At 44.6% G+C, this 23462-nt stretch overlaps 1 protein-coding gene across 2 annotated transcripts in view; it reads left to right on the forward strand.

Moving 5' to 3' along the window:
- ARHGEF9 (Cdc42 guanine nucleotide exchange factor 9) overlaps window positions 1–23462 on the forward strand; it is a 326751-nt gene that overhangs the window by 51726 nt on the left and 251563 nt on the right. For both annotated transcript variants that reach the window (XM_030576347.1, XM_030576348.1), the window contains exons 3-4: window positions 2638–2785; window positions 5651–5760. In XM_030576347.1, coding sequence (XP_030432207.1) covers window positions 2638–2785; window positions 5651–5760 — 258 coding nt within the window. The remainder of the gene's footprint in view (window positions 1–2637; window positions 2786–5650; window positions 5761–23462) is intronic.

Consider the following 23462-nt stretch of genomic DNA (forward strand, 5'->3'; position numbering starts at 1 on the left):
CCTTAGAACCGGTGAATCTCCCAGTTGGTACTGTTACATCGTCCACAGAAATATCTGCTGGTTTCCTAACTCATAGAGTGTATCTGAGACTCATCATTTGTCAGAATAAAAATAAAAGCCTGATTTTGAATTGTATAACTCTAAAAAATGAAGCCATTCTTCAGAGAGTCACTGCACATTTGGCCATTTCAAGACAATTTTTCTTTAGCTAATGAAAGGTAGTCATTGCTTGAGAGAGGGAAAGTTATAGTGTTTTTCCTATTAATCTAAAAAGACCATTGCCTCTTTGTCTGAATTCACTATTACTTTGGTGGAGGCACAGCCAAAGAATACTCAGCCACTTTATGGTTGCTTTAGTTCACAGCAAAGCCTTTTTGTTTGTTTGTTTTCAGTATTATTTCACAGGTACTGGGTATAATGTATGGGTCATGTTAGCAGTTAGCACTCAACTTTCAAGAAAACCACCTCTGTAATTTTTATTCCTTTCTGTGTGACCCCTTGAATTGAAATAGACGTTCTGATACTATTTCTAAGCGTAGTGAAAGAGTACAGAGGCATGTGCAGTCAAGAACTAGAGATGGATCCTAACTAACGCCTCACATTCAAATTCCCTGCCACTCCTGTTTTTGACTGGATTCAATCTGGGTCCGGATCTAAATTGTGTGGCCTATCTCTAGCAAGAACATAGGAATTGTGATCCCAGAACTAGAAATGATGGTGACAGGTACCATATAAATACATTTGGGAGACAGAAAACAACAGTGACAGGTGTTGTGAATAACACACTCCAGTGACAGATGCTTCAGAAGATGTAATGTGAACATAATGCAGCTAATGATATAATACTGTCCATTCGTGTGTGTGTGTGTGTGAGAGAGAGAGAGAGAGAGAGAGGAAAAAAAATTCCATCCTGATTCCATCTGGTGATCAACTTATGCCCTGAAGCATGAGGATTGGAAGCCCTTGCAATTTCATGCTTACTAATGTAACTTCACAACTGGTCCCTATCCTTATAATAAGCCAAATCAAAACCTATCTCAGAAGACTCAACAGAATTTAGAACAGTTTGTATTCACATCTAAATTTTGCAGCTCTAACAGGAACAATATAAACTGGAACCCAGACCTGAGTAATGGTAAATATCACCGGTATCTTGTCTCAGACAAGGGGCTAATGACAGATGCTTCAGACAGACATAAACTCTTTGATGGGGTTGGCAGGGAAGGGGTTAGCACTTTCCTTCAGAAGAAGGTCTGTAATGAAAGAGGGGATTTGCTTAGGTAGCAGGACTGGACCAGCTGTAGACAATTAATGCTCCAATCACACTAGAGGGGAGATGTGGACTGCAAGGTGGGGCAGAAGCATGTCTGGAACGGAGCTAGGTGAGTTTTCCTGGCCTGCACTGATTCATGCTTTGACTTGGCTGAAGCAAGCCCTATGCTCCACTTCAATTTTAGCTGAGGCAAGAGCTACTGGTTTTGGTTCTTAAAGAGGCAGGATAGTCTAGATAATTTTCAATGTTCTTTTTTTTACAAGCATATGCATCTTAAAAGTAATAAAATTCCACCTAGGTGTGTAGAATCCTTTCCTGCCCAGATGGTCTTCTGTGCCCCCTTAGTGAACACACCTGCTCCACAAGAATACCTACTATACATAACAAAGTTGCAACTTCAAAGACCAAATGTAGGGTTCTGTTTATTGCACTGGAAAATGCCTAATATGCAAATGACTAGAAAAGCAGCTGTATTTGTAAGGTTTGGGGGACCTGAGAGATAATTCACTTTTATACAGGTATTGTTATAGTAACAAAATCCACAGTACTCAGAATAACTCAGCTAGGGTATTGCTGGAGCTGCTTCATCTCTCTCAGTCTTAAGTTTCATTCTGCATTATCTGTAAAGTTAGCTGAGCGTGTGCTTTTAAAAAGAAAAGTGATATCTGTAATTAAAACAAATTATAGAGTAAGAGGCAAGATAGCCAGTACCAGGAGCTGATGTTTTCCTCTTTAACCATAGCACACACAAAGACCGTGCAAACTCCTCACACTGCTCCCTGACTGTGTGCCTCCTCCAGCTTTGGAGGGATCATGTCCCAGTACATTGTAGTTCACTTTCCATGCCATTCAATTATTGACCTCTCTGAGTTAATGTGGATTGTGGTTGTGGTGATTGCTGTGACCCGTCAACATGGGAACTAGACTGAGATAACAAACTACTTATTTCAGGTAGGCCAACAAAGTATAACCAGGAATGAACAACATTTGACCACTAGTGACCTTGGGTCTAACTTTCAAAAGTGCCCAAGAGACTTAAGAGGCTATGTCCCATTGACTTATGCTCCTAAATGGCTTGTGTGCTTTTCTGAAAATTTTATCCATGGATCTGAGTTCAAGCTAGTGACCTACTGGAAATGAAAGCTGATACTATACAGAGATGATCAGCAAGTCTAAATCTTTCTATTGCAAACAATTAAGTGGTCACAGATTTGTTTGGCCCATTTAGGGTGCGTTACAGTGAGTTTAATGTCTTGGAGAAAGGCATGAGTCATGCCATTGCACTAAAAGTGCCATAATTGAGTCTGACCTTTGTCAAACTATAGGCAGTAATATACCTACTGCACAATCTTTTATTTTTCCAGCCCCTGTCTCACCCTCTTCATCCATCACCACAAGCACCTCCTTTCAAAATCCTTTTGGACAGATGTCGCTCCTTACCCCTTTCCCAAAGCACTCCGATGGGGCTGGACCAACTGGGCTGGAGGAGGCGGCTGTTGCTGAGCACTGGTGGTGAGTCACCTTTCATTTGACTACTCAGACTTGCCTTTTAACCAAAGCAGCAAGGGCAGCATTGGGCTAGGGACTAGGAGAGATGGTCTGGACTTACATCTGTATTTGTTATAAATCTGGAACTTGGGGGAACAGGTTGACATAGCCACAAGCTGTAGAGAGTTTAACCCTGATGAATTAGGATCTTCATATGTATTGCAAATAATGGCTCTTTCCTCTCTTTAATTCCTGTCCCAAGATTTTCATTAACCAAAAGGGAGATGGATGATGCTCTGAAGTGTAAAAACCTTTTAGCAACCTGTGACTGGGTTTTCACCTCATTTGTTGTACATGGTGATTTCTTCCCAGTTCTGTGTCCTGGACAGTTTTGTGTAATTTAGTAGTCGCTTTGTGAATATTGTCATTTGAGAAGATGAATGATCAACTAAATTTTCTCAGAGATCCAGCTGGGAAATTTGTTTGGGAATGTGACATCAGAAGGAAAAGCTTTTTTCCAATCTGGATCTTCTTTCTGATCAATAGGGAAGGGAATAGATTGTACTCAGGTTTCTGATATTATGCTGTGAAATAGTTGGCCAAGGAAATTGGTACAAGTCCTATCTCCAAACTACTCTGGAGAAAACATAAGAATGGCCATAGTGGGTCAGACCAATGGTCCATCTAGCCTAGTATCCTGCCTTCCAGTAGTGGCCAATGCCAGGTGCTTCAGAGGGAATGACCAGAACAGGCCATCACCGAGTGATCTGTCCCCTGTCATCTACTTCCATGAGAGAATGTACTGCAGGGAACGGTCCCTAGCAGGGAGATGAGCTGATGATCTAATAGGTGTCTTCAATGTCCAACCTCCCTGATTAGGAAGAATGACATATAGAGTATGGAGGTTCTTTCCTAAGGGGTCAATATTACTAATACCTGAACATTAGGATTTCTTGGTATGTCCAGGTCAAGAATACCAGCCATGTAGATACATCCAAATATGCCACTGATTGAAACCAAGTGTTAATGGATGGTGGCAGCACAGCAGATATGAGAAGCACCAGTGGTGAAAGGGTGAAGCAGCTGCTTACTGAAATGAATGTTATTCTGTACTGATACGTTTCTAGTGTGTGGGTGGAAGTGGATAAGCCTTTTTAAGAATGCAAGTGTTACAGGATCTGCATGTTGCCTCTTTAGTCTTGTATCATCCTTTAGTTGTAATTAGTGCTCACACTGCAGCTTGGTTTGCTTTTTGTCTATTTGAGAGACTAGAAAGAGAAACATGCACTGCTAAAAATAATAGCAGGCTGACTATGTCAGTACTGCATTTAGGAAATAGGTTTCAGTGCAATCTCTCTCGCTCCCAGTAATGCTGGAAGAAAATCAGGTTCCCTGTCCAAGCAGCCCTGAATGCAATTCCATAACTAGAGATGGGTCTGAGACAGAACCCCAGATCTAATCATCTCCAGTCTGGATCCTGATCTGGTGCAAAACTTCAGTTGGGTGTGGGGTTGGGTCCATGGGTACGAATTTCATGGTTAGCATATCACTGGGAATCAGAACAAAATGCCATGTTTTAACGCCCCTGAACCTTCAACTCATCCTGTCACTGGCCAGTTTCACAGTCTGGAGCAGATATTTTAGAGCTGGGATTTTGGTTTGGGCCCATCTCTGGGTCATGCAGCCATCCTAGGTTAGCACTGAGTGCAACTGCTGTCTGGACTTAGGGGTGGATTGGAAAGAGGGAAATTGATGTTGTACATCTCTCAGGCAAATTTTCCAGAATTCAGATCTTTCTTTCCTGAAAGGGATGGCAGGCCCCAGGGGATGCGAATGAACACTCAGGCATGCACGTTGTCTGTGCTCTGCTCAAGCCACGTGTTGCCTGCTGACTCAGGAGCCTGCGTTAGCAGCAGCTGCAGACCTATGTGGTGCCTTTCTACAGCTCATCTTGCCCCATGGATATCACTCCAGGCAAGCATTGTGTGAAGGGTGGACTGGCGGAAGTGATTCAGACCAAACCATGAGCAATATGAGAGGGAAATAGACCTCTCTAAACTAAACTTCTGCCCAGAACTGTGCTATAACCATTGAGTGGGGGCTGGGAGGAAGAGCTGGGTTCATGGATGATTAGAACAATATAGCTGAATTAAGCATAACTTACCTTTTATTAAAATCATCTACTCCTCCTAGTTCATCTGTATCTCCTTAATAGCCAGCTGCACCTTCAGATATAGAATCCTCAGGGGTGCTCAGTTGTCTATAGGGCCAAGTTCAGACTTGGTGTAAGTGGGTGCAATTCCATTGAAGTGCAATTGTTTCCATGGGTGGACTGCCCTAGGATGCTTGGGATGATGAAAACATCCTGGCTTCTCTGGAACTCGGCCTTTTAGTTCTTGATTTGTGTAGATTAAAGGAGCAGTTACACTTCAAGGTGTCTCACGTTGCAGACCGCCATGGCTGGGATTTCCAGAGATGTATAAGAAGTGTTTTAGAACTTATGGTCCTTGAGATACCAGACCTTTAATAACAATGTATTCAGATTATATTCTTCCTGTGCTTGTGGAATAGCATCCTGGCCTTGTGATCTAGTGTGTCTGCTCCTACCTGCCTACGCCAGGTCTGAATTTAGGCCTGAGCTTCTAAGTTATGTCTGAATTTCAACAGCATCCAAACTAGGATACTTTTCTTCCATCTCAAGAGTATGAATTAGGCACTGAAATAAATTCTCTACCTTTTTTTTTTTTTTTATAAAAAAGTAGAGCTTGAAGGAGTATTTTCGCATTGTCTTGTTTTTTTCATTCAAACAGAATAGCCCTCACCCCACAGACTGAGCCAGAACATGGTGTTTATCCTTTAATTCCTTTTTGTGTGGATTTTGTCCTGCAGCTGAGAATGACCTGGGTTCAAAGACTCTGGAGGTACGCAGAGATGGCAGGAATGGTAGAAGTAGATGGAAGCCCCTGAAGCCTGGAGCTGAACAGCTGCTAGTTAATAAAGTAAGGCATTGTTTGAAATATATTTTTACCTGCTTTAGTGCTGGCATTTGTCTGGTGCGTACTTAGCCTTATAATCTGACAATATGCTTAAGTAAAAGCTTCCAGAATCCAGAACACAGTTTCTGTAGCAGCAAATTTTTTTTTTGTAATTAGTGTGGATTATTTTATGGCAATATAAAGATTGTAGCATTAACCTTTTTTGCCCAGTTTAGTTCCCATCGGATATAAATCAAAGGCTTTACAACATAACACGGGGCCTGGGCCTTCCCTTCCTTTTGGCTGAATATTCCTCGCAGATGTGGGGAAACTGTGTAATTTCAAATTGTCTGTAGTTTTATTACCGTGTGTCCTTTGGATTCATTATTGTCGCTATCTCTGTAACATATTTGTGTCTGTTCTTTCCAAAGTGTTTTGCAAATACAGATGAAATCTGGATGCTTTTGACAGTGTAATCGCCAAACTCACTAGTGAAACCCACTGGGGTTGTGGGGACTAGGCTGGATCTTTGTCTTGGAGTTAGAAAGTTGTGGGCAAGCTATCAAAGAAAATCAGCAAAGAGCTGTGCCAGCATTCCTCGATCTGCATATCACCGCATCTCCAGGCTCAGAATTCTCTTGGTAGCTGCCTCATGCTATGTCTTTACTTTCTGGAAGTCAGGTTCACTACATGATACTCTTTGTGACACTTAAAGGCAGCAAAGAGTCCTGTGGCACCTTATAGACTAACAGACATATTGGAGCATGAGCTTTTGTGGGTGAATACCCAGTTCGTCGGACACTTTGTGACACTTGTCTTTCCTGAGCCTGGATCTGAGAGGAAGCCCTTTTTTGGGAGCTGAAGGTGGCCAGCACATCTCATGAGAGGATCTTGGTTTGCCTTAATCATGAGCCAGCTACATTGATAATCCTTTATGTACTGTACATTGAATGATTTCCCAGCTGGTGTGGGGAGGGGAAGCTGCTTTTTACTGATCAGATGGCTCAGAAATAGCTTTAGGCAATATGTAAACAAATCAATTTAGTACCAGAATTAATCTGGTTCTTGCTTAGGTTTGCCATGGTGGGGAGTAGGGTAACTGGAGCTTTCCTCCACGAGCTTTCTGCTGTGTTCAGGCAGGATGCACTTCAATTGCTGTATTGCTGATTGTACTGTGTGTACTCTGATGTCTCACTGATTTCAGCATGATGCTCATGTGGATGACCACAGCAAAGAAGAGCTTTTGGAGAACAAACCAAAAAAAAAAAAAAAAAAAGTTAATTTACCATTCTAAGGGCTTTCTTTTGCAGTGAGGTGAGCAAAGGATGGGCCAGCACCCATGAACACTGGATTTCCCAGGTGAGACCAAGGAGGGAATTACAGTACTGACCATTTACAAGGGACCCTGTTTTCATGATATTCCAGCCCAGATTTTGAGAGATAGAGTGAGGGAGATGTTGACCTGTAGTGGCAGGGCCCAAAAAGAAGATAAAGCGACCATGTACTGGTATTTGCCTATAGAGTCACAGAAGCTTCGGGTACTAGTCTGAGCACCCCAGTTATGTCTGCTGTCACAACACATGAATTCTTCACACCCGGAAGTTCAGGTGTTTGGTAAATAGCTGAATACTTGAGTACTGATCCAAACTGACCTCATTTTCCCCACAGCTGCTGCCACTGCTGCCTCCCTGCTGTGTCTGTACAATTTTATTATGCCTTTACGTAATTGCCCCTCTGTGTCTGATCAGCTGCCTTCATGAAACATGATCTTTAAAGAGGACCCTGCTGCTTAATGTCTGGTTTTCATGATAGAAATGGTTCACTGGTGATAACTCGTGTTGACTACTCTGACTTCCTTGTTTTGAATGGGTTCTGCAGCTTTCACTGAACACATGCAGGGAAGGGTTATTGGCATTTAGGAGTCACTGTTAGCCCACAAAAGCTTATGCCCAAATAAATTTGTTAGTCTCTAAGGTGCCACCAGGACTCCTCATTGTTTTTGCTGATACAGAGTAACACGGCTATCACTCTGAAAACTGTTAGCTTTGTGCCTTGACTGCCACCTTCAATTACTTCTCTATTTAGTGGGCTGAAATATAATCCACAGAGAAGAATCACATTCATTTAACCAAGAGTCAGATCAAGATGGTCAGCCCTTAATTTCTGCTCACTTTCCTTGGGATTACAGTCTCTTCCCAGAGGGGTAATTCCATAAGGAGATCCTCACACTTTGCTGGATGGCATATCTTTGGCATGACTCATAGACTCATAGACTCATAGGTCAGAAGGGACCAATCTGATCATCTAGTCTGACCTCCTGCACAAGGCAGGCCACAGAACCCCACCCATCCAATTTTATAACAGCCCCTATCCCAGGATCGAGTTATTGAAATCTTCAAAATTGGTTTGAAGACCTCAAGCTGCAGAGAAACCACCAGCAAGCGACCCATGCCCCACGCTGCAGGGGAAGGCGAAAAACCTCCAGGGCCCCTGCCAATCCGCCCTGGAGGAAAATTCCTTCCCGACCCCAAATATGGCGATCAGCTAAACCCTGAGCATGTGGGCAAGAGTCACCAGCCAGCACCCAAGAAGGAATTCTCTGCAGTAACTCAGTTCCCATGCCATGAATTGGTTGCAGAATGTACATGGAGCTGAAAGTCTCTGCTAGGTAATGAATACACACAAATCAAGAACAGAAGCATGAGCTGGTAGTAAAAGCACAGAGATGGGCATTGGGACACAGCTCTGTTCTATCCCTGACTCTGCCATTAACTCACTTTGTGACTTTGGTCAAGTCACTTCACCTACCTGTGCCTCAACGTCCCTGTCTTTATAATTAGGATCACAAGGGTTTCCCACCTCGTGTGTATGTGTTATGTGGCTTAATTTGTTAAATCTGTAAAGGCTGGGAGGCTCAATTGAGGCAAACTATTATTGTAATTGGAGGACCAAAAAACCCAAAAATTATTTTCTTCCCAGAGTTTGTGGCTGTTTGGCCTATCACAGAGGCAGCCACACGAGCTCAGATCTAGATTAGAACTTCGTGTGGTGCCCAGAGTTGCTAGACTTGTTACAGAGGTGTGAAGAGAAGCTCCCTGCCCCAAGGAATTTATAATCTAAATAATTTAGAAACCTGTTGTTTAGATTCAATGTTTTGGTGTGAGCGCCACTCTAATTATTGCAGCTAGCAGCACTAACCCAACCTGGTGGTGAGAGTTTTGTTACACCTTCCACCTAAAGCATGCGAAATATACACAGCTGTGAGATACACTAACTGCAAAGCTTTTGAACAAACCTAGAGCTGATTCATGGTCTCGATGCAAAACCCTGCAGTTTCAAATGATTTTCTTGCAGAATTTCCAGGTGTGAAAGTTACAGGGTATGACCTTTATGGATATGGCTACTCTGTAATTAAAAACCTGCAGCTGGTCCATAACAGCTGACTCAGTCTCACGGGGCTCAGGCTGTGGGGCTGGTTCTTTGCAGTGTAGACTTATGGGCTGTCAGACTGATTCTGCGAGGTGAGAGGTGATTCTGGGCTGTCAGACTGATTCTGCGAGGTGGGAGGTGATTTTGGGCTGTCCGACTGATTCTGCGAGGTGGGAGGTGATTCTGCGAGGTCCAAGACCCTGGGCTGCAGCTCAACCCCAGAAGCTACAGTGTAGTGAAACAGGCTTGGAGCCCTGCGAGCCTCAGTCAGCTGGCACAGGGCAGCCACGGGTTTTTAATTGCAGTGTAGACATAGAGGTTCACTGATCTTTTAAGTCATATAGGACAAGTAAATCCAGCAGGTATCCGTGTCATGACAGAGAAGGAATCCCCCACCCCCTTTGGGGGAAACAGGGGCTGGGAAATGCAGTGGAGGGAGCATGCTCAGATACCAGAGATACAGAAAGAGAGAACCTCCTCTTGGTTATATTAAGTGATGCCCATCCCTTGGCTGACACATAAGTTAGCATTGATGGATTTTGGAGCAAACTGAACCTCTGTCAGTGAATTAGTGCCACTTGGGATGTGCCACTTGGTGATGTGCACACTGGACTCAAAACTGCCAGCTCCTAACAATTAGCCATCTTGATAAAATGAGCCAACACCAACAGCGCTATTGTCTGTGCTCTGGAGCCAGCCAAGTGTTGAATAAAGAAGAGCAACAATATTTATGGGGAGTTGCTGATATAGATAGTGATATATTCTGTTGTATGATACTCAAGCCCTATCAGAGAACGCCATCAGCTGTATTATATGATATACAACATTACCATATTCAGGAGCTGGCTCTGAGTGATGCATGTCTGTGGTTGGCCAAGTTTAATAAATCAAACTTTCTTAACCTATTAAGAACAGCCCTGTATTTAGCAGCCTTGGTATTTGTCACTGTTGTGATAATACACATTCCTCGCGTGACACTGTGATTCTGTTGCTACAGTTCTCTCTCTAACATGCCATGGCACAGAAGGTTAGAGAGATTTACCAGGAAGCATTAGACTTCATTTTAAAAAATACCTCTTCTAAACATTACTATTAATTGTTCTTCAATAACATTTATAGGCTCTCATCAAAGATGAGGGCCCAATTCTGCTAGGCACTGTGCACACACACAAAAGAGAGTCTGTATCCCAAACAATCTGAGGAAACAGCCCTGTTTCTGGTAGGTAACTAGAGAGTCATGCCGAAAGTGGATTAAAATGAAAAACTCAGCACCCTGCCCCTAAACTTTCATCTCAAGTCATGCAAAAAACATTTCTGAGGTCCAGGAAAGCTTGTTTAAGAAGCTTTCCCATCCAGTTGAATGACATAAAGATGAGATTCTGGTGCTGGAAAGGTTAATGGACCTTTAAACTTCCTTTTGATGAGCAAAGAGACCTGCCTGCCAGGGTCAGAAGCAGAAGTGCCAGAATATTATGCTCAAATAAATTTGTTAGTCTCTAAGGTGCCACAAGTACTCCTGGTTTTCTTTGAGAATATTGTGTTGTGAGAACTGCTAGCCTAGGAGACGCAGATAACTCAGAGAAACAACTTTGGAGTGCTAATCAGAACACCTTCTGAGAATTGCTCATCACTGCAATTAGGCGGCTTGTCACTTAGGCTGAGTTACAGAGAATAGCCAGGTGTGCAAAAGCTGATCAGGGTTTATAAATCAGATCCACTGAGTTAAAGGAGGCACGAGTGGGATTTACAAACACAGATCACAGTGGCAGCATTTCAAAGCCTATCCATCTCTCATCTCCTGAGCTCAGAGCTGTAGGGCTGTAAAATCAAATCCTTGCTAGCTAGAAAATCTTGGCAAGATTTGTAAATCTGAGTCAAGATTTGCAGAGTTTGGATATCTCTTGTCAATCCATTTTTTTGCAGCCACAGACCAAATGGATTGTTTAAAAAGTCAGGTTGCTGGAAAGGGTGGTAAATCAAAACCACTGGCCCAGTTCTGGAAGAAACTATGCCTAGTTTCCATGCTGCGAATGGAGGGAGAGCAAGTTAGAGAGCAAGAGGCCGGGTCAGTGTAGCATTGCCATTAGTAGCACCAGTGTTATCTTAATCCTTGGAGGAATTGGGGCAGTGCCAGAAAAATTAATGAATGTCACTACAGGCCATCGAAGGCACAGTGCTGATAGTGAGAGGTGGCCCCGGGAATCCCAAGAGGCTGCTGTGTGCAAAGTGCAGGTTTTTGAAAATAGGGCTGCACTTCTCTGCATTTTAAAAACACTGAGTGTATTGTTTGGGCAGGGGAATGACCTCTCTTACCTCTGGGTTGTAAGCCAGTAAAGTGCTAAGTGCCTTGTCCAAAGCTGACTGAAGTCAGTGAACATGCTCCCATTCACAAGGCTGCCAAGTGTCACACGTGTGTCTGGCAACCTAACTGGATCCTTGTGCATCAGTAGGGATGCCCTTGTAGTTGCTACTCCCAGCAGCCAAGCAGCCTCCCCTCTTGCTGCTCCCTCTGTTGTGTCTGTGCAGGGAAAGAACAGGCAGAGGAGGCGGTGGCTGCTGGTGGGGACAGAAGATGAGTTGCGCCCCCCCCCCCCGCTACTCCCTACCTAGCCTCAACCTTTCCCCAGAGCGCCCAGTACCCTTCCCCTCTCCCCCTCTCCCCCACACACTGCCGTGGCAAGGGGAATGTTTGTAAGGCTGGAATCACTCAGAACTCCAGGTTGGGGTAGGGAAGGCTTGTTGGGCTAGATCCACACAGGTATTTAGTTGGCTAAACCCCAGACTTAGGCACCTAAGTCTCAGTTTTAGGCTTCACTGCAATCCACAGAACTGCTGCCAAAGTCTGTAGGTGCCTAAATTCACTCAGTGCCAAATTGTCAATGTAAAAGTTCCCTCCACACCTAGGGTTTTTGCGTTAGAGCATGTGCACTGCTGCCTCCTTCTATGTGGCCAGACACCTATCTCCTGCTTAGCCTCGGAGCAATCCACGAACCGGGGGGAGAAGATAAGGTGGAGGAGTGCCTCTCTCACGTGTGGGGCCTGATCCGGTAGGTGTGCACGAGGCTGCCTAATGGTTCAGGTCCCATTTAAAATCTGACCAGAGGAGTTGTTAGTTGCCATCTTATAATTCTTAGCCCTGTGGTTAGATCACTCAACTTGGATGTGGGAGACCCTACTCCTTCCTGTCAGCCTGTGATGCATCCTAATAAAAAGGATTAAAGCACAATCTTTTGTGCCAGGCAAAGATGCAGTGTGAGTATTTAAGATGGAAATCTTGCATCTGCATTAGTGCCAGTTTCTTTCTTGTCCCCTGTGCTAGTAGCAGGGAGTATGCAGACCTGCTGCATAAAGGTGTTGAATAGTCACAAAGGCTTTGCTGTTCTCTGACAAGCAACCTACTTCTGGAGCAGGCAGTGGACTGTAATGGCAGTGATGGCGTACATGTGAGCCAGATCCCTTCTGTGAAGCAATCCCAGGCTCCCCAAAGTTAATTCTATACCAGCACATTTATGAGGAACAGGAAATTCAACCAAAGTGCTCTCTCCAGAAGAATGGAATGAAGGGAGGGTTGATCTGGGTTTTCTCCCAGTGACACCGTGCAGCCATAGCAGGGAGCTCTGCTTGGTATTCCACACCAGCTCTGTTGCTCTCTATTTTTATCTCCTAGTGCAGTGCTGAGTGAGCATTTAATTTTGTGGAGATATTTGCTGTTTACTGTTTGAAAATGTGTCCCACACTGTATTTCTCTTGCCTTACTGATTTCAGGGGGAATAGATCATTAACTGCTGCATTTTGACATGGGAGCTGTAGTTAATCATGATGATTTTCAATCGCCTTCTGTCCATATGACTAGGCTGACAGAAAAGCATGGAGTCCCATGGATTTGTCTGTGCTAATTAGTTTAAATATCAGTGCACCAATGCACTCAGAGATTTATTTGTATGCGTGGAGGAAAGCCAGGAAAATGTATCCTCTCTAATCTGTCTCTTCCCTGGCTCTAAATATTCAATCATTTTGCAGCCAGAGAATGTCTGCTTTGTATATTTTTTCCCTGTGGTTGCTAAACCTATCATGAAGTACTATTTGCCACAGTTTCAAGACATTTGTATGGTTTCCCCAGTACCCTCTTTCTCATTCAACTCATTCTTTTTCATTCAACTCCAGGAGCTTCCTAAATATATCCATGACTATACTTGCTTTCCAGTTCTGCAAGACGCATTTGTGTGCGCATACATGTAGTGTGCATAGCGTCATGTGACATCACTAGATCGCACAGGAGGTGGGGCAGTCGTCAGTCAACCTAAATTGACGGACCTTGACATAACTAATACTCAACCCCATGAATGGTTAACTCGTTGGCTGCTGTTGGATGCCCACCATACATATGCCTGGGCAGAAAGCAGTTCTAAAATCCCTGGTGAGCAGTGAAATTGCAACCTTGTGCAGCCTTCTAGGGATCTGAGGGCTAATGCTTCCGATCCATGGTGGCATATGAACTGAGCAGAGTGCAAGATGCACTGTATGAACATACCTGGCTTGCCGTGAACTTGCTCATCCCCAAACTAGCTGTGAATGGACCACCCTTATCCTGAATTTACAAACTGGTGGCTGAGATGGATGCAATTCCAACTACTCTACCTGCTGATTGCTTCTACCAGCTGGACAATAGTGCCTGAATGTTTATCCTGCTTAGGGCATTTTGTCTCTCTTAAAAGTTATTTCTAACAGAGTGTTGGGTTTCCGCGTAGAGCAGTGATGGATGGCACTGAGGTGGAGCCTGGGCCTTGTCCGCTCGAGGGCTTCCACTAATGGCGTGCTGATGGAGCTGTCTCAGGCTACGTCCACACTACAAAATGATGTCGACCGAACTTATGTCGGCATACAGCCACCACAGTTACTAAATCGCGCGCGCGTGTGTGTGTGTGCGCTCGTGCAAGCTTGGCTCCTTGTGTCGGCGGTGCACGTCCTCACACAGAGTGCTTGTATTAATTGTATTGTCAGTGTGGGGCAGTGTAGTTAGGCTCCTGAAGGCCAACAACAGTTGACATAAGCAACTCAGTGTCTACACTGACTCTGTGTCAGCCTAACTACATTGACCATGACTCTACAGTGCTTGAGGAGGTGGTGTTACTGAATTGGCATAGAGAGGCACTGATGTTGGCAGAAGCCACATTTAAGTGAAGACACTTCTGCAGCAAGGTTGAGGCAAAGTAGCTTTCGTTGACCTAACTGTATAGTGTAGATCAGGCCTCAATGATAATGCAATGGTGGGAGAGTTCCCCAAAACCGCTCGGGATAGACAACAATCAAGTGAGTGGCTTGAAATGGAGAGGCAGTTGGTCTTGAACTGTGGATTCCTGGTTGTTCTGGACTGCAGAGAAGAGATATTTGCACTTCCATGCTTGAATCAAGAAGTTCTTGGCCTCCAGGTGATGGCCTTCTAAAGTATTATGAAGGTTGCATGCTCCCTGAGAAACTACAGTTGGAACTGCCTGCTGCCAGACCATAAGCACGTGGCTTATAGTGATCTTGCATAATCAGCCCTCATGTAGTTCAAAGCAGAATCTCCTTTCTCTCTGCTTCCCAAAATCTTACCTCTAGTATGAGAGCATTGTCCCCTGCAGCTCCCACCTCCTGGAATGGCCTTTCTGGGCATCACCCACTTATTAGCACACAATCTCATCCAATTTCAGCTGAGAAAGGGTCTTTTCTTTCTCACTTACACCTCTTGGTTTCTCTTTGCTTGTGCTGTAATTCATTTAACTCTGTCACTGGGTTGTTTCGCTCTGGGATATGGTTTGTATGAAAGAGGCTATATCATATATAAACCCTGCTGGCACTTTGCTTGGCAGCAATGTATGCTCTGTGTGCTTTGCGCTTTCCCAGCACACGGTTCTCGGTAAACCAAACTCTGCATTAGGTGTAGCATGAAAAATCTCTGTGTAAACATTCTGACAAATGCTCTTGTAGTACTAAGCAACAGCTATTTTGGTAGCTCAAGGCCACGGTAATTACACCTGGGTTTAACTAAAGAGAGAATTCAATTTGAGGGGATAGGCGAAATTACAAATATTCACAAGTCACAGCCTCAGAGTCCTTTCTGCTATGGCTGTTAAGATTCTGAGATCTCTCAAATCCTGCAGAAGCCAGTGGTAACTACGTCTGTAAAATACATCATGGGATTAGGCACTGTGACCAAAAGACATCATAGTGAGCTGTTTAGAATATGCATATATGCTCACCAGTGTCCTCTGGTGGATGGAATCTGTATTGCTTAATAGTGTGTCATAGGCCTGATAACTAAGGGAGATCCTCCTTTGGCTTTAGTGGTAGAGGCCTGTGGTGATAATTGGGTCAACAAATTGACCCTAATTGTGAGCTCAGTTATAAAAAGTATATAAAAGTTTTATAAGATGTTACAATAACCTACAATAACAGATGCTGATGGAAAGTAGGTCATGTTGCTTTCAATAATGAATGTTATAAACAGGTGAAAGAGGACCAGACAAAATTAGTCTAAACCAAAAGGCCATGTTGATAGTTCTTGAATCATATGTTGAAATCATGCTTGGTAAAAACAGAAGCTATAGAACCGGAAATTAATGAACCAAAATTGCTTTGTCAGATATTAGGCCTAACTGGTGGATGCAATAATTAGGGGATGGGCTATGCCAGCCGTCATCCCTTTGTGGGTCCTTGAAGAAAGAGGCTTTGGGTGGAGATTGTGAAAGAACAGACAGAAGCTTCAGCGCGAGCTTCACCAGCATGGCTGCCACCTGCACTGTTTGCTGGGAACAATAGCTCCAGCCCAGTTTAGCTAGCTTCCTCTCTTTTATCCAAAAGACAGTTATTGCCATCTTTGGTACCACCTAAGAGACTGTCAAATCAAGGTGGCTGAGGGGGGTTGTTCCTTCTAAAACTCTCTCCAGGGAAAGGGAAAGGGTATAAGAGATATTGTTAAAATGAAAGCCTGACTTTCCACTTTCCACTTCAAATGTTTAACTTTTTTTCTTTCACTTTGGCATCTTTAGTAAAAGGTTAAAAGGATTTTTTAATGATGTGATTGCCATAGTTCTAAGCAGGCTGAGGTCTTTGTATACCAAACCCTGAGCCTTGTTTAACATTGTTTAATGTTGGACACTGACAGGGTTTTAAAAACAAGGAGTCCGGTGGCACCTTAAAGACTAACAAAATAAATCTGTTAGTTTTTAAGGTGCCACCAGACTCCTTGTTGTTTTTGTGGATACAGACTAACACGGCTACCCCTGACACTTAACTGTTATATTAACCTATTTGGGCCCATCTATTCCATCAAAATTAATACAATGGGTCTATCTCTTTTTGGAGCAGAAGGACCTAGGTCTGTCCCTGCTGTTGTACTGAAGCTCTGAGGGGACATAGTATGCAGCACAGTGATAAGAACCAGGGCCAGATTAACCTTTTGTGGGCCTGGCGCCAAACATATTTGTGGGCCCCTATGGGGACAATGGAGCATGGTGTGGGGTGGGGTCGGTCCGTGGAGCAAGGGTCTGGCCAGGGGCATGGCATGGCAAGGGCAGCCCCACTCCGCCCAGCCCAGTGCGAGGGCACTATTTACAAACTGACAGTTGCCAGGCGCGCAGTGGTCCGCCCGGTCCTGTGCTGCCAGCATGCCCCATGCCACGCCACACATCTTCCCCACCCAACACTGAAACATTTCCCTCCAACTCACACTGCTTCCCTACGGCCAGAGGCTCCCCCCCCACACACACTTCTTCCCTATGGCCAGAGTCCCCCCTCACACACACACTGCTTCCCTATGGCCAGAGCCCCCCCAGACTCACTGTGCCCAGTGGCCCCCCCAAACCCTGCCACAAATGCACAGTTTCCTGCACACCACCACCCCTGCCCAGTGCCCCACACAACTGTCCAGCACCCCACAAAGAACCCTCACTCCCTAGTGCCCCAACACACAGAGATCTTCCCCGCTTCCCTCACAGCCCAGCACCTCTCCCCACAGGCCCTCCAGAGACCCACTCCCCCAAGGTCTGCCACCCAGCCGCACTCACTGGCCCTCTGGGAGGCAACTGTCTGCTGGGCTGAGCCAGCAGTGCAGCCAGGACTGGTCCCAGAGCGGGGAGTTGCCCCGGCCGCTTGGGAGTTGTGTGATCAGCCGGGCTCCCCCAGGACCCACTTGCTTAAAGGGGCCCAGCCAAGCCCCACACATGCTCCTCCCCCCCAAAACTGACCAAGCCTGGCCAGGCTTCTGCACCAGTCCCAAGTGGCTCAGCTCCAGTGAGATAGGTGGGGCCCCGCAGGTGGTGGGAAGCAGAGACTGCCCGGAGCCAGAGGTGCACTGAGGTCTGGCCAGGAGGCAGAGAGAAGCCAGAGAGTGAGGCCAGGAGGTGGAGAGGTACCCTCAGCTGACTGGTAGACAGGCTGAAAGGAGCAAGTGGGTTGGCAGGATCTCAGGGCATAGTGCAAGCAGAGCAGGATGGGGCCCTTTCTGAGCATGGCTCCATAACACCACTGGCGCCATTGTAAAACTGGCACTGATAAGACCAAGGATTTGTTAAGGTGCTTTCTCTTGAGAGGAGGTTTTGTAACCATCCCCTCACACCTCCCCCAAACCCGATGAAATTCATCTGACTTGAAGGATCTGTTACAGACTAAAAACTCAGGTCAGGTTTGACAAATGTCAGGAATGTGGTCCAAAGCTTAAAGGATCTCTAGCTGGAACCGTGGCACAAAGCCTGTGAAAACCTGTTGTTTCACCAGGTGAGAATTAGCAGTTCTGGCTACGTTTCACTCTGAAGCTGAAATTGTGACTTGGGTTGAGTGCTCACCCCACACAATGTCCATGCTTTGCACAGTTCTAACTGGAACCAGGGGATAATGCCAGAGATGTATAATGTGGCTTTACAGCAGGATTGGCCTTGGCCTATCAACTATGTATTATCAAGTATTTAAAGGCTGTTAACCCTGCAGAAGGAGAGCGTATAAAGATCAATATGATGAAATGGCAAAGGAAAACTTGGAATGAATATCAGGAAAACTTTCCTTTATGGTAAAATCAAACAGCCTGAAATAATCTCCTAAATGAAGCAATGACAGTTCCACTTCCCTGATTTATAAATGAACAGGCAACAGTCCTCCTGTTATCACCCAAGGATGGAATAATTCCCCAATTAATTAATTAATTAACACCTTGCAGAGTGTTAATGGCCTACTTCATTTATAATAGTCCCTTGCAACACATGTTAACTGTTTTGTTTAACAGTCTGTTCCACCCTGTATGTAGCTGTGATACTGTGGGTACTTTTCCCAGACCTGGAGAAGAACTCTGGGGAGCTGGAAAGCTTGCCTGTCTCACCAACAGAAGTTGGCCCAATAAAAGATATTACCTCACCCACCCTATATCTCTCTTAATTCCTCAACTGGTCTTTTCCCATCAATAATTTCTAGGAGTCTGTATTGTTGTGTTGTCCAAAAATCTTTGGAGTCATCAGGATTGTTAGAGACTAAATAATGGCCTGTTGCAATCCAGTGCCATCCTTTAGCTTTTGCCAGCAGCGAATATCACCTGGGCACCTTCATCATGATGGAAGAAAATGCTTCCAATCAGCTTTGTTGACAGGAGTTGTGAGGATTTAAGGGAAAGCAAAACCGTTTCAAGCTGTCATGCTGCATTAATGTCCATTGGCTCAAACAGCTCCAGGGAGATGAGTTCAGAAAGGAGCCGCAGAAGCAAGCAGGAAGAACCAATTGGTAGGCAGCTGTCATAATTGCCTGCCAAGGGAGGGACTTATTGGTGGGGAGGAAGGGTGACGTGATTGGGCCAGTGACGTGACTGGGTCTCTGGATTTGAGTCTTGGATAAATTCCTGAATGTTCTTCCTCTTCATTACCCTACAATACCCAGCCATCATAGATTGATGATTTCTGTTCATCTTGGGTGAAACTCCCCCCATCTTCCCAGCACCAGTACAAGGCCTATGCGCTACTGAAGACCTATTCTGAAAGGTTTTGATGGGACTTAAGTGGTATCTAGGCCTTGAGCTGCTCCTTGCTCAAGAGTGAATTTCACCCCATTGAGGAAAATGTGGGGATGGGCAAGTAGTATGGTGCTGTCTATTCCTGATAAAACATGTTTATGAAAATCTACATGGGAATTCAGTGTGGCCCTTGAGCATCTGGTGACTTGTTGCTTTGCTTGATGTCACCAAACTGTGGGCACCCTGCAGATGAAATTCTCTGCTGCTCTCTCTGATTTGGTAAGCGATCAAGAAGAGATCAAGCAAAACAATTAGTGAGAGTTGAAATAATACCCAAGTCAAATGCAGGTTTGTGCTTGGGGAGGAATAGAGACCTGGATGCCAAGCGAAGTAGGTTCCCAGAAAACAAAGATCGCCTTAGTACTAAATGATTCCCCTTTCCTTCTCACAAAAACCTTCTGGAGCCAACAGCAAATAATCTCAATCAATATTCTCTGCATTTTGAATATCGTTTTGCTCTTTATTGATTTAAATATAAACTTTCAGGTGACTTCATCCTTCGAATGGGGAATAAGCAGGCCCCCATTGAGATGAGGTTGAAGTATGTGGCTGGTTTCTGATAGGGACTTGACATGCTGCAAATGTACTTGATCTCTGACATATTTGTATGGGAAGGTGGCAAGCTGAAGTCAGTGCAAGCAAAATGATGGGAAATGACTGAACTGAATAGCAAGCAGTGTTGCTTCAGATATGTTCCCAGTGAAGGCTGGACGACTGGTTGTCTCTCTGTAACTGTTCTTTACTTAGGCAGACTAGAGCTAGACGACACCCTCACTTGTTCCAGCAATGCAAATAAATAAATAAAATGAAAAATTGAGCTGTGAATGTGGCTGACAGTTCACTGATCTATTGATAGTCTGTTCCCTGCTACTCCAGCCACTAGCTGATATGCCAACCTGAAATGTTAGGTGCCTTTTCCAAATGAATTCCTGACCTCTTGGCTAGCTATTCTTTGCAGTGAGGAGTTGGGAACCATCTTGACTCTTCTATGCCAGGGGTTGGAAACATTTAAAAATTTAGAAATGGCTGCTTGGGGCCAACCAAAACTTTTTTAAGATTTCCCACTGGAAGAGACCTGGTCAGCTCTGTTGTCTGTGGTAACGAAAATGGTGCCGTTGATAGCACTGAACAGAAATGGGAGAATGCCAAAGAAAAATGCTTGTGTTATGGATTTGCCATGAGCTCCCAGATAGTCAAATATAGGGACTGTTGGCCAGCTGACTTCAGCTCTCCTGATGATATAGGAAAGCTGGTCCCAGGCAAGAGAAGGCTTTCAAATCCACATCAACACCCTGAACTACAGTGAAAATGATTAAGAAGCAGGTGTGTTCTTTGGAGAGCTAGCACACTAATGCTCTCTCCTTCAGAACTACCGAGCAGTATGTCACTGTGTAGTTTTCCCTGTAATTGCATAATGTGGGTACTAGATGCCTAATTCCCTAGCTGCTACACTACAGTGTAATCAAATGACTAAAATTATAAGTAAAAAGCATGAGTGCACGATGCAGTGTAAGATCAAAGCACTTCCAGAACCTTCTTCTATCAACTGACAGTCTAACACTTAGAGCAGTTAGTTCTTTCTTGGCGTGGAATTAATCCCTGCCTTGTGCATCTCTGGAGACCCTCCTGCCTACTGACAGTGAATTTGATAAGGGGCCTTGCGGATATGACATTAGCTGGTAGCATTCTTGAATCCTCTGACTATGCCATGTCACTAAAGCCTAAGCATGAACTGAAGTGAAACCTTGATGAGTCCTTTTAATTGTGTGTGCAGGGGATAGGTGGAGGTGGGCAGGCAGGAGGAAGGAAGAAAGAGGTGGAACATCTCAAGAACGGAGCAGTGAATCACTTTGTACCCAATCTCCTTTTCACACTCTCCATGACAGTAGGAACAAAGACCTCATCTGATGGAATTAGCAACAGGTAGGGTATGTCTATACGTAAACCACTAAAGTGGTACAGCTGCTGTGCTGAGCTGTGGTAGCACTTCAGTGTAGATGCTATCTGTGCCAATGGGAGGGGTATTCTTGTTGGCATAAGTAATCCACCTCCCTGAGAGGCAGCAGCTAGGTCGACAGAATTGTGCCATTGATTTAGTGCTGTTTACACTGGGGGTTAGGTTGTCATTGCTTCATCTCTCCAAGTAGGTGTCCATTTTTCACATCTCTAAGAGACATAGCTCTGCCGATGCAAATTCCCAGTATGGACCAGATTTAGCATCAAGAGAAGGAAATGTTGCTTGATATGACTAGGGGTATTCTCTGCCACAGGACCTAGTTATGTGAAATCACCGGGCTTGGCTCGAAAAAGAACAAAATAACGTGATAAACAGTAATAACTCAGGCCCAGTTCATTATGCCCTTATTCACACCGTGCTCTCACTGAAGCCCAAGCTTTGGGTAAGGACCAAGTAAGAACATGAACTTTTGGCCCATTTTTCATTAAGGATGCACTGAGATAAAGGTAGCTAATGCTCATGCCTTGGGCATAAATGGATGGTCCTAGGGTCAGGAAGCAATTTTTCCCTCCCAACCTCCAGTATTTCACATTTGTGAAGTTGCTTGGGAGAAGGGGTGGTTCACCTTCCCCTGCTGTGTCTGGTGTTGGCTGCTGCTGGGCTAAATAGACCAATGGTCTGATCCACTTAGACACCTCTGGTGTCCCCCCCCACCTCTTTCTAGCTCCATTCTTTTTCTCTTCTGCACTGCCTCGCTTTAATCATTGTGCTGGAAAAATACTAGGGATTGCTTGGAGGTCTATAGCTTCAGCTGCCAGGTTTGAGTGTTGAGAGAGCCATCTACGCAAACACGGTCTCTTCCACTTCATGTGACAATTCTTTGTCGCAAAGTCTTTAGTGAACATTGATGAATTTCCCATTGCTGTGGATGGTGTTTTAAGGCTGATGTGGGTTGTTGGAAGGGAGATGAGGTTCGGATTGGACCAGGCTCCAGCACATAAGTGTTTGCTGTGTGAAGCGATCACCTTGCTGGAGATTTTTCTGATGCTCCCTTCAGCAAAAACAGAGCTAAAAAAAATAATAAAAAAAATCCTCACAACCCCATTGATAATCAGTGATGTGCCACTGTCTTACATCTTGCTACAGCTTGTTACAAGCCACTTTGCAGAGAGCTTAAATTTTTTTTTCTGCTGTAGGCTAGAAGGGGTGTTGAACTTTATAAGGAGTCAGACATTTTCCAGCTATTATTTTGCAACCTATTAGAGCGGCAGATCAGGAGGTGGGAGCCCAGTTATGCAAACAAACGCACGTCACTCCTGCACAGAAATAGCTACAGTATATGTGCACTAAGGTGGAAACGAAGGCCTTTGATACACATGCAGCAAACAGCTAGAGGAGGGAGGAGAAGGGGGCTGCAATGTTTTGTTCAAAGCCTCTCAGGAGATAGTTAGAGAATGCATTCTTTCTGGAAATGAGCAGAGTGTTACCACTTACCAATTCGACAGTGTAGGAGTTGTCATTGTCTTTCTTAGGGGAAAAAAGGGGACCAGGTTTTTGACAGAGATGATGCATTGTTCTCTGGTGCGAATCTTTTTTAACAACTGTTTTCCACATGGCGTATGTAGAACTAACTGCTTGCTTTCTTTACCTGTTTTTTTTCTCTCTCCCCTTCTCTTTGTCAGTCAACCGCCAGGCCAATGCAGGGTTGTTCCCTAATACACGATCGAGTCTAGTTCTCAAAGTCCCAAGTGACAAGGCTCTTGCCCCTTCCCTTGGGAGACTATTCCACAACTCACGGTCATGAAGCGGTTTGTGATATTCACCTTACATTTTTTTCTTTTAGTTTCATCTCAGCCCGCCTAGTTCTACATCTGCCTCAACCTGAATAGTTTTGTGAGAGAAAGCTGCCATCACTCTGCAATGAATCTATTCATTTTGTACAGACAATTTAGTTGTTAGCTATACATGTGTGTGCAACGGCAGAGATAGAACCTTCCCTCCTTATTAACCCTTATGTTAGGATCTTTAACTCAAGGAAATCTTTGTTATTTATACATTATTACATTAATATATCTTTAATAATTACTTGCAGTACATTGTTCAACCATTGAATGACTTTGTGCACTGCACATAGTTCCAGGTCAAGGTGTGGTGGTTACAGGTAAACAAAAGAAACAGAGCTGGAACTTGAGCTGTAGGGAACTGCTGTTTGTGTCTGTTGTCCTTTCTTTAATAAATGTCTTCTGCTTAAAAGGACCTGCTATTCCCTATGCCATGATACTCTTTAAGTCCAGCCAATAGAGGGTG

The sequence above is a fragment of the Gopherus evgoodei genome, chromosome 9, assembly GCF_007399415.2.
Source record: "Gopherus evgoodei ecotype Sinaloan lineage chromosome 9, rGopEvg1_v1.p, whole genome shotgun sequence".
NCBI lineage: Eukaryota > Metazoa > Chordata > Testudines > Testudinidae > Gopherus > Gopherus evgoodei.